General features: G+C 35.4%; 1 protein-coding gene and 1 long non-coding RNA gene across 2 annotated transcripts; one reads left to right on the forward strand and one right to left on the reverse strand.

Annotated features, from left to right (window-relative positions):
• The first annotated feature begins 1,262 nt into the window (after positions 1-1,262).
• LOC148957944 (uncharacterized) lies at positions 1,263-4,444 on the forward strand. The gene is made up of 2 exons (XR_016144913.1): positions 1,263-2,750; positions 3,608-4,444. It is a non-coding gene; the product is annotated as an uncharacterized LOC148957944 (long non-coding RNA).
• A 5,007-nt stretch (positions 4,445-9,451) lies between these two features.
• Positions 9,452-11,912, reverse strand: LOC135688040 (calmodulin). The gene is made up of 5 exons (XM_065204729.1): positions 11,721-11,912; positions 10,948-10,978; positions 10,519-10,662; positions 10,081-10,323; positions 9,452-9,934 (listed from the first exon to the last, which is right to left on the reverse strand). Exons 1-5 carry the CDS (start codon positions 11,895-11,897, stop codon positions 9,906-9,908), a joined length of 624 nt encoding a protein of 207 aa, XP_065060801.1. The 5' UTR covers positions 11,898-11,912; the 3' UTR covers positions 9,452-9,905.

Genomic DNA, 11,912 nt, shown 5'->3' on the forward strand with positions numbered 1-11,912 from the left:
GAAGTCAGAATGGAAAATTTCTAAAAATAGATTATTGGGACTCTATCATTTTGTTTCGAAATTTGCTTAGACATGCTAGTAAGGCTCCCAAAATAAAATCAATTTATCTTTTATCCACAAATACCCTATCAGCATAAACAAACAACTAATATTGCAATTCTTTGATAAACTCAAATAAAAATTTGCGGTTCTACCCAAGGATCATGCTTTTGGAATCTGTCAACTTTGTAGGAATTCTTTTTAAGTATCTCATTCAACGTTAAAGCGCCAGATTAAAAGAAGCTTCTCTGTGAGAATTCCAGTTTTTGCCTTGGGATATGAATATCATGCTAGCTCCTTGTGGAATAGCCTATGTCCCAGACCACTAACTTGAAAGTAGAGGCAAAAGAAGTTAGGTCTCTACTTTTAAGTTAGGGGTCTAGAACAAAGGCTACTTATGGAATAGCTGGATATTTTCAACCTAGTGACAAATCTACCTACGAGGCCGTCAAGGCAAATTCCGTTAACCATTTTACATGTCATTATGGCGCTGTTACATTTTTACGCTCGAAGCTGAAATCCATTTACAATTCCATCCATCACCAAATCTAGCATTTTTAATTATTACTTGAGCTCTATCTTGGAGACGCTGAGTATTTTTAAGCTTTGTAATTGACAAATCTCCCATAATTCATCACAATATTCTAAATGGCTATGCTTATTGAAAAGATACCTGTACACCTGGTCTAGTTTCGAGTGTGGGAGCACACGTTTTTTAAATAAGAAACTTGGATCAGCACTTAGTACTAAATGTTGTTTAAGTTGGTTTCTTTCGAGAACTAAAACTGCCTTATTGTTTTCAAGTTGAGCATTTGTGGAAGAAGGTAAATGCAGATTGTCACGAAAGAACCCATGCAGGTATAAATCCAATGTATGTAATAAATAATGTTCGAAATAACAATCAATAAAATAAAAACTTGCAAAAACTATTGGCAAGCAAGTTATTCAAAACGATCTCTAGTAAAATCATCACTACCTTACAATATCATTAAGAGTTGTATAGTTCTCTCACTCTTCGGAGCCGTCTCTAACCGAGGGGTGAATCACTCCTAAAAATCTCGTACACCTTTCACAAATTGTCAAAAAAATCGCTCAAATCTCTTTAAAAATTGCTGAAATCTCAAAATATTTAAAATAAATCATGAAAACTAAGAAATCTCAGCATAAACTTAAAATCCCTCAAAAAAGCTTGAAATATTGAAAAGAAATCTTAAAATCTAAAAAAGAAATCTTAAAATCTAGAAAACTAATAGATAATGCGGGAAAATAACCGACCCGAGCGAGGCACGAAAATCTAGAAAAGAAAGTTGAACTCTCACATTTTTTTGGCAGTGGCTGAAAGGTTTTGCCCAATCCTGGAATATTCGAAGCTTTTTTGAAACGAATCCTCGACAAAATATTTGCAGTTTATAAATCAATATCTTTGATCATGAGAAAAGCGTTCACATCGAGCACCCCTGCCCAAAAATAGCTAGCCTCCATCTGATTCTGAATCTCGACCTGACGTTATCAAAGCGATGACGTCACAAGAATCTATTTTTAAACTTTCGAATTTTGACCCAAACTTCCAAAGTAGCATTATGAAATACCTCTTGATGTACAAAATCAGTTGAATGTTTTACAAATTTGGCTGAGACATAGCCATCTGAGCACAGGCTCTTCCCCATCAAACCTCTGTAATTTGGTCTTAGTTCATAACATTATAAACCAGGCCAGAATAAAAGTAATCCGTTTGCAAATTTGAAATCTTTGATTGGCCACATCTCGCCCAATTTTGAACATAATTTTGCATGTTGAGAGGTATTTATGCCGTCTAAATTAAGAACTTCTAATAATAGATTTTTGATGCCAACAGAAAAACTTCCAAACCCAACATAAAAAAAGTAACGGGGGGCTTAATCAAATTTTTACGGTAACCACTTTAAAGCAGCAGTTTCATCCTTGCTAGAAACTTGCTTTCGTTTGGTGCACACGTTCTGTTCCGTAGCAAACTGAAACTCATAATCAACATCACCTGAAAATCATAAATATCATAATCAACTTTCCAAAAAAGACCAAAATCTTTAAAATCAGAATCTTCATTTAAAAGACCAAAATCTTTACTATCTTGCTTTTAAAGGGCCACTCCAGCCCAAAAAATTTTTCTGAGATTTTTGCATAAATTGGTAGTTAGTCGAGAAAAAGAAGCTATCGTGAAATTTTTTTTCGAAAAGCTTAACTCGTTTTCCAGATATAGACGCTCAAAGTTGAGAATCACCGTAAAAATACGACAAAATTTTTTTCGGAAAAAGTACCTTGTGACGTATGAAGGGACCATTGTTTCAACATTCGGCGCTATTGTTATACGTTCGCACTGAAATTCGAACGATTCGGTAGAGGCTCGGAAGAGGCGATTCATGTCGGAATCTCGGTTGTCGTTTTATTTATTTTCCTTCATTGCGATTGATGTTCAGCGGAGGCTTCCAGCCAACATGGACTAGTAATTCGACAAATCAAAGATGGAAGCTTCAACCTGAACGCATATCCTCATCTTGGCAACGCAGCAAGCTTTTTAATATGGAATGCTTCACGAATTTTCAGATGTGAATGGATTTCTGACCGAAGGCATTTCTTATCGTCGTGTCATCTCAGGAATTTCCAGGGAGCTGAATAATAATTGATGTCTCACCGCATTAGAAGAAGAACCCCATTCACAAGATGGAAACTTTCCCGTAAGTCACAATTCATCCTTATTATCATTTTACTATGTTGTATGTTAGGCCAAACTGCAGGGTGTAGAGGTTTGGAGGGGGTTTGGGGATGGTGTGACACGCACCCCCTAAGCAAAGCAATTTGCCAAATCCCCCAAATAGTCAGAAATGTGGTAATATGAAAAGTACAACAGGGGCTCTCAAGCAAAATGTCACATAAAATAGTACCAAAAGTAGAAGTTTGCTACTTTTTTGTACCAATAAGGGGGCCTGAGCCTCCTAGCACTACATCCCTGCCAATGATCTGTGCACTACACCTTTGCCCGAGGTATAGATGTGTAAAATTTCCCAGGGTTTGTCTGATGTTTCCCTGAACCCTTTTTCTTCATGTTCTACCATGTTCTGCCTTCAATTTTGGAATTCTGCCTATTTCATCATAGAATTGATTCACAATTTCAAAATTTTGCCAGCTCAATATCCAGGGCAAAAGATCTACTACCCCAAAGAAAAAACATGGAATTTACACCCTTGGTTTTGGAAAAAAGATGTGTCATATCCTCATTCTAATGTTTTAAAGGCAGAATTGTTAATATTTGTTAAAATTACCTTTGCTATTCTAGCATTGATTCATATAAGCATGGCCTATATCATTTAAATTCATCTTTGTGTTACTTCAAGTTAATATCCTTAGATGCTATTTGCTATAGTAACAGTGGTTGCCCTTTAACCCCTAAATTTCTCTTTGATCCTTTTAAATATCTATACTCTGAATGCCCCTGAGTGTCCAAGTTTCTTTGATCATTTTATGTTTTAATATGACTCAAAAGTAAATTTCACTGGTATGTTAGTATTTATCCCTGTCAACCTTATTATTCTAGGCATAAAAAGGTAACAAACTCTTTTATGGTTCAGCAGAAAGGATCTTGCAAAAAAATGCTAGATGAAGGTTGGAGATTACATGCATTCTGTTATCTGGCTACTGGCTTTGTGGGAGTGATAACTTGCCCCTCTCTTCCATGCAAGAGTTACCACAAAGACCTCAACACATTATTCTGTTTTTGTATTAACATTTTTACAAAGGAGACTATTTTTAAAATTATCAAAATTTTATATATAATTTGGTCATATCTATATAATGTTTGTGAATCAACAGTTATTATTTAAAACTAGTAACAACCTATAGGTATTTTCTAGAAATTTTGCAATAGATTATTGTTTCATGATACTTTTATAAGAACATTTCTCATGTGCAATAGAAATTACAAATTTCTAGATAGTTCACTGGCCTGATTGTATAGATATTTGAATATATTATTCAATGTAGCCAAGTATTTAAATACATCAAACATGTATTTATTATTCATAAATATAGCAGGTTGAAATTCTGACAGCTTAAAGAAGCTGACAAGGCCCCTGTAATAGCTTAAAGGTTAAATACAAAAATTATATTTACACAAGTATATTGAAAAAGTTGAATTATTAATATAATCTCAAATCCCTTTTTTGTTTGTATAAAAACAAATTTATAATTTTTGAAAAAGTTGTTTGACTCATGACTAATGGTAGGTTTTTAGTCTTGTCTTGAAAGTTTGTATACTTTCTTGTCCATGCCCTCGATTGTCCTGGTTTATTTCTAATAAGTCATAGTCATGTTGATATGAAGCTCTTTATCCTAATGAATATGTGGTATCAATTCATACAGCTTTCATTCCCGGTATACTGGTTTTGTTTTGGTCTTTCCTCTCGAATTAATTGCGCGATAATTTTTTCAGCTGTTGCACTAAAGGAAGAGCTGATGAAAAAGCGCGAATCTTCTTTTTAAAATCAGGGAACTGGCCTGCCAATATAAATTGCTTCAAAAGCAACATTCCACGAAAGTCTGTCAACATCCTCATGTCTCTGTCTCGCTGGCCTACTTTGACAATTTGACTTCTCTGTCAGAAAGATTCGTGCGATAAAAAACTTCCATATTCGATCAGAATATCAAGACTGATGAGCGATACTTCTCTCTTTATATCGATTCCAGATAAAAGTCTGGCCTACTAACAAACATGCCGCTGCTAGGCCCTGTCTGCCATTTCGCTAGGTTCTCGTTGACCCTTTGGACAGCCGATGGTACTTGCCGTGAACTTACCGAGGCCGAAAATGCCTGTGACGTCAATCCGGAGATCTCCGATAACACGGTTGAAAAACAATTCAACTCAATGACCATTTTACAAACGCTAATAACTACAAAACGGTTAGAGATATGAAAAAAATAATAACAGATTCGTTTTCAGGAGGTCTGATTACATCGTGTTCTGAAATAAAAATTTTGGGCTGGAGTGGCCCTTTAACAATGAAATGACAGATTTTTAAAAATTCCGTAATCTACTGAAAAATCCTAAAATCTCCTGCCTCAGGATGAGATTTTTCAAAATCTCTAAATCTCATGCACCTTTTTGGGAGTGATCCATCTCTTGTCTCTAACGGTACTCATCTTTGACTCTTTTTTTAAAAATGGTTTCTTATAAACTAGTTTCTTTTACTGAAAAACGTGTATTTTGTGAAATTTCCGCAATGACGAAAGACAACCTATGAGTTTATCATTTAGTCGTTTGTACTGCCTGTTCGAAGTAGGGATTTCATTGACATTGACTTCTAGATATCTCACTTCTTGGGCACGTTTTTATTTTTCTCGTTTTATTTCCACACTTATCACCTCCAGGGTGTGTTTTATTCATCGTTTATTTATGACCAATTACATTATATTATGTTTTTTATGGGTATTCAAACTTTGTTTATTTTGTCGCATCTCTGTAATGATCTTACGCTTGTTTCTAAATCATTGTACCGGAGTCTCCATTATTTAGTCTCAGATATTTTTGAGCAAGGATTTGAAATAGATTCCTTCCCCTCTTCTGCATCCACTCATTCTTTGCCACCGCAGCTGTCTACAATACTCTCTATTCCAGGATTTGTGAGGATCTGGTAACCAGGGAAAAATCATTGCAAAGCTTCTCAATGTCTACTGCAGAGTATGTTAGGCTAGCTAGTGTCATCAGTGGTGTCGCCACTGGGTGGACATGTTCACTCCAGTTTTCCCAGAAGTTGATTTTTTATTTTTTCGAAATCCATTGAAAAACTTTTGGGGAGGAGTTGGGCTGATCAGATCGATTTCGATTTTCGCACTGGCAAAAAAGCCATCGTTATGAAAAATGCTGCTTGGGAAAGTTGCTTGTCCAAAAATTTCAAAATGAATAAAAGATGCTAAAAAATGGCTTTTCGTAGAGTCTGAATGGCGTGGCCGATAAAATTTGCTTTGTCTACCCCAGTTTTTTCGAGCTGGCGACGCCACTAAGTGTCATGTGCATGCATAGTATTATCTAACTTTCTTCTAAGCATTGCTAAAAATCATTCACTTACTGGATAAGAAGAAGGGGTAAAAGGCATTAACCCTGGGGAATACCACACTGTATCCCTTTTATGTTGTGAACATGAACCAATGATTAGGCAGTATTGTATCCTATTAGTCAGGTATGATATAAGCCACTGATGGGAAGGATTCAAGATGAAACCTTAACTTCCATACGACCAATTTAAGTGCCAAGACAAAAAAGTTAATTTGAACTAATATTTAGGAAAGTAGAAACTCTGTACTTGCGGTATTTAAGTTTTTTGGTGGGCCAGGCCCCCAGGATCTCGGCTCTTCATCTGAGCAACACCCTTAAGCACACTAGCTAGCAACGACCCTGACTGGGGTTTATCATCTAAGCGGAGATATTTATCTTCGTCTTAAGCAGAACGAGATATTTATCTGGCATTGATTTAGCAGATTCTAGATAGCAATGTAAAGACACTTCTAAAAAGTAGAACGGGGAGACCTGTTGTAAATGGAGAGCCTTCCATCTGGAATCGTCATCGATTACTCCAGTTTTTAAAGCTGGAGCTAAAACTACACTAGCAAATTATCGTCCAGTGTCTGTTTTACCACTTCTCTCCAAACTGATGGAAAAGGTTGTAAACTCACAAGCGGCCCACTATCTGAAAGATAATGATATTCTCACCAAATTTTATTCTGGGTTTCCCAAAAATCATTCCCTCAAACTGCCCTCATAAGCATAACTGATAACATTTTATGTAATATGGACAAAGGCCTTATCACACCCACAATACTGATGGATTTTAGCAAAGCATTTGATACCATTGACCACCTATAAATGCTTCAAAAGCTACTAAGGTATGGTTTTGACACTCGCTCAATGTTTTGGTTCAACATTTACCTCCAAAACAGACTTCAATATGTTAAAGTCGGCAACATATTGTCAAGTAGAGCAAAGGTCCCCTGCGGTGTACCACAAGGATCTGTCATGAAACCTACACCATTCAACCTGCACATAAACGAGATACCAGCCATGCTTAAGAAACTATCATCTAATGGTTCAAATATACTGAAAAGCTGAAAAGGTTGAAGAAACGCTCTCAATGTTGAAGGATGATATTTACTTGATACTTGAGTGGTTCTCTGCAACTAAGTTAAAGACAAACCCGGACAAGTTTCAGTTATCACATCATGTTCAAAAATTGATATTCAGGACAATAAAGTTGAAGCTGCAAAGGAGGATAAATTACTTGGCATGCAGATTGATCAAACACTTTCATGGAACAGCCACATTTCTCAGCTAAAGAAATCTTGTACAGGGAATACAAATGAAACAGACCAGAAACTTTTTCCAAGTTTGTGCAAGCATGTGTACTCTCAAGCGTACAATATGGCGATATTGTCTATGACAATGCGTTAAAAAAAACACCACTACACAAAGCTCAATCAATTCAAAACTTTGCGGCAAAGGTGGTTACTGGGATGCGTAAGTTTGTCCATGTGACACCAGCTTTATATATACTTCAGTGAAAGAGGCTTGAGGAACAACGAAAGACTCATAGGCTCTGTTTACTTTATAAATGTCTAAACAACCAAGCCCCCCCCCAATATCTCTCTGGAATGTTCCATACAAACTTACAAATTCATGATAACAATACAAGACAACAACACCACTTGCACGTACCTATGTCGACAACGGCGAGCCATCATAGAACATTTTTGTATCAAGCCACTGCTGACTTGAACAAATTACCATCAAGAGTGAAGCAATCAAAAACATTTTTTTCAATTTGAACAAAACTTAAAATGACTGTAGTTTTACAGACTATGTTTAACACAATAGCCATATATATAATGTAATTTTTTATTTCTATACTTGACTTGTACATATTTTCTAGCCTAATTTTATTTAAGATGATTAAGACTATACTTACATTTGATGATATTTACTTAAAGGTTTTTGCTTTAATAATCATATATTTATTTTACTGCCAGTGAAAATCCTATATTATACTCAGGATCTGTGCAATAAATTCATTGCATTAAAATAGATGATGAAAATGATGACGATATACCACAGGGGTTTGTTCTTGGTACATCATTGTTGCGTTGCAATGATTCGCTAGTCTGCTCTTTTGCAGGTAAGGTACAATTAATCTAGGGTATTTATTAAATAAAAGTTCGTAAATAACGTTTGTGGTTAAGATAAATAAGAGAACTTATTTTCCTAGTTAAAATTTTTTATACTCAAATTTTTGTAACTTGTCCACCGTTTGTTTTTATTCGTCTGCTACTTCCTTGGAAAGAATTGGAAATTACAAAAAAGGGGTTCCAAGGTTTGTCATAACAATTTTTGACTGCAAATATAATGAATCATTGTAGCTGTACCAAAAAAACCTTTACACTCGATATGTTTAACTCTTTACCTCATGACACATAACACGATAGCACTTAAAATTCACATTCTCTTCATCCCTGCTGTTAACGTATTTTGGAGAGAACTTTGTTAGGAGTTTTATTCAACTTCACTCACAAAATACAACATGGATACAAGCCAGAATCTTGGAAAAATCATTTGCACCATCACCCCAACTTTCTTATTGCTTACGAACCCCTGTCCCTTCATTGCTCAGTTATATATGCTTTTGGGAAGGGGTGAAGTACCATCAAATTGATAAAAAATTATGGATGTGGTTCTGCAAGTCAATATAAACAGGATAAACCAGTTAACAGATGCCAAATCCTCTCAATTAGTCAAGTAAGCTTACTCAGGTAGTAAGCTTACTAGCCACACCCTCCATACAACTGAACTTTGTTAGAATATATTAGCAGGCCTTTCCCTCTAACAAAGTCTGTTCTTAGTACCCTTGTTTCTGACATGAAATATTAGACATTGATTTGGTGTATCTAAAATTTGTAAAAAAATAACCCTGAAATTAGTCACTTTATTGTGATCATGTGCAAAAGTTTTTGAAAACTTTTTCATCCTAGGTATCACACATTGGACTACAACATCAACAGGTTCTGTATGGACAGCATTTGACTTATTAATAATTTTTTCAAGTCATTTGCAACTTTGACTTTTACTCTGCCTATGTTTCGAATTTTTGCAGCCAATGTTTACAGAGTCATTCCCCACCTTTTATCAACAATCATGTATCTAAATGCATCAAGTGATTTCATGCTGGTTGTAACATTTGCACAAATTTCTTTCCATCAGTGCATTATGCATTGGTTAAAAAGTGATTTATCCTCGTCCCGAGTTACCAAAACCACATTACCCACTGTCAGCTTGTTGACAGAAATGGCAATGCAAACTAAATTTGGCGAGAGAGTTGCAAATCAGAGAAACCAACTTGAATGATTACAATTACATCTTATTAAGTGTGTATGAGTATGCTCTCATAAATATAATTTTATTTCCCCAACTTCAATAATGATGTTTGTCCCTTACTCTCAAAAGAACAGTACAAATAACCAAAACATTACTAGAAATGTACATGTGCCTATCACATCATGTGCTTTAAAGACACTTAACTGAACATTAAACTCCTTTAATTGTCAACAGGCTTGAAAGAAACCCCCTATCATATATAAAGCAGTGCAGTTTCTAGATTATAACCCTCTCATAAGAATATTTGCTTAAATGTACATTCCAGGCATGTGTTGATCAGCTTGTAACTGTCCAGCAACATGATATGAAATATTTCTATGTTTAAGCCAATTTTTAATCTGTTCCAGGTAAAAGTGCAAGACTTTCTTGACAATACAGGACTCTTTTACTTCCTCCAACACTGTTACAACTTCTTTTCTCCTTACTTTGATGTCATCATCTTGACAAACTCTGTAAAATAATAACCACCATGAATGTTGCTCTTACTTACAAAAAAGGGATATTTAGGAAACATTATCCAAGCCTTTTAACTGAAACAGAAACCTTTAATAAACTCAATGATGTATGAAATTCTTAAGTACATAACAACTACATACCTTCATAGTTAACCTGTCCATCTCCATCAATATCTGCTTCCCTAATCATTTCGTCAACTTCCTCATCAGTTAACTTCTCTCCTAAGTTTGTCATAACATGTCTCAATTCTGCTGCACTAATGAAACCATTTCCGTCCTTATCAAAAACTCTGAATGCTTCCCTGATCTCTTCTTCAGTGTCAGAATCTTTCATTTTTCTAGCCATCATTGTCAAAAACTCTGGGAAATCAATGGTGCCATTGCCTGCAAGGAAGAGTTCAATGTGAACATTTTCATCCTTCAAACACAATAAAGTCATCAACTGAATAAGAAGATTAGAAGATGTGATAAATGCTACATCAAGAAATATAGTATATAATGATCTTAATGAAAAACTAGGGAACAAATGATTGAAGATGGGAAAAATGGAATACAAAATAACAAAATCTGGAAACACACCATCAGCATCTACTTCATTGATCATGTCTTGGAGTTCTGCTTCAGTTGGATTTTGTCCCAGACTCCTCATGACTGTGCCAAGTTCCTTGGTGGTAATGGTGCCATCTCCGTCCTTATCAAAAAGTGAGAAAGCCTCTTTGAATTCTGTTGAAGAAAATATAAAACATGCTTAGATGACATTGCCAGGAAAATAGAAATAAAATTATATGTAAAAACTTCTATTTGTGAATTAAATTTTTGTAAATAAAGAACATACAAAAGGGAATAAAATTTTGTATCCACTCTTCTCATAGAAGCAAGCTGACATGCAAATTTTCATAAAAGTCAATTTATAAACTTTTTGTAGTAATCACATATAAAATTTTCATAAAAATGGAGAAGTCAACGTAGGTAGCAAATAACTCGTATAAACCGACAATTGCCACTTACCAGCGATTTGTTCTTCAGTGAGTTGATCTGCCTGTAAAAGAAAATATCTAAATATATCAATACTGCCACCTGCAACTTCGATTTGGCACACTTTCTACGAGCTGCTATGGAAGACAATGAAATAATGTCGAGGTTACGGCATGTTGAAGGCTTGCCTAAAGATTTTCGTCTTCCAAAAACTCACTACAGAGAGGACAACATTAGTAAAAGGTTATTTCAACAATATGAACATTTATGAACAAAAAGACTACTCAAAGTTTGTGCTGAAAATGCGCATGGGCGTACAAAGATTCCTTTGTGGTGATGGATTGTGGGATCAAAGCAAACGCCATTTTGGGCGGTAACGAAAATGGAAAGCAGCCGTACTTTACACCCCATGAAAAAGTTTATCAAATTTGTAATCATATACTTTCTTAGAAGGTACTCTCCAAACACAAGTAGTTTTTCTTTGCTGAGAGGTTGAGTCAATTATTCCAATGTATTATACACTAGACGTTTATTTCCACGAAATAAAAGTTATACCATAACAAGATTTATGAAAACTGCACAATTTTATATACAGTTTAATCAGGAACGAACTAGATGAGTGTTTAATCAGGCGCGTGCATTGAAACTACTGGAAGTAGGCCTACTTGGCCTACCGTTAACAATTATTGGACATAAAGTAAACTTTCACTTGGGTACGCAAATTGGCTTCAACATGTGCTGCGGCTAAGAAGTATTTTCATTTGCAAAACAATATTCCACTGGATAGACAATCTACGCAAACTTACCATTTTTGCGGTATTTGTGGAGCACTCCTTGTTCACTCTTTCGCTAATCCACCAAGTGAAGTAATTAGAATAAGCAGCAGTGTTTATTCCAAGGCGAGTCGGAACGCATGATTCTGATTGGCTGAGAGTAACAAGGATAAGACAATGTAATTTACCAAATATGGTTATTTTGAACATCGAATCAGCGACGGG

Source organism: Rhopilema esculentum, chromosome 19, assembly GCF_057945365.1.
Source record: "Rhopilema esculentum isolate cy_ngs chromosome 19, ASM5794536v1, whole genome shotgun sequence".
Classification (NCBI taxonomy): domain Eukaryota; kingdom Metazoa; phylum Cnidaria; class Scyphozoa; order Rhizostomeae; family Rhizostomatidae; genus Rhopilema; species Rhopilema esculentum.

What these genes read in the sequence shown, in the direction of transcription:
- LOC135688040 (XM_065204729.1), bottom strand. Translation starts at nt 11,897, where the DNA reads ATGTTCAAAATAACCATATTTGGTAAATTACATTGTCTTATCCTTGTT. An exon ending in CACTGAAGAACAAATCGCTG is followed by an intron (nt 10,663 to 10,947) that starts GTAAGTGGCAAT and finishes TTTCTTCAACAG; the next exon opens with AATTCAAAGAGGCTTTCTCA. An exon ending in TGGACAGGTTAACTATGAAG is followed by an intron (nt 9,935 to 10,080) that starts GTATGTAGTTGT and finishes ATTATTTTACAG; the next exon opens with AGTTTGTCAAGATGATGACA.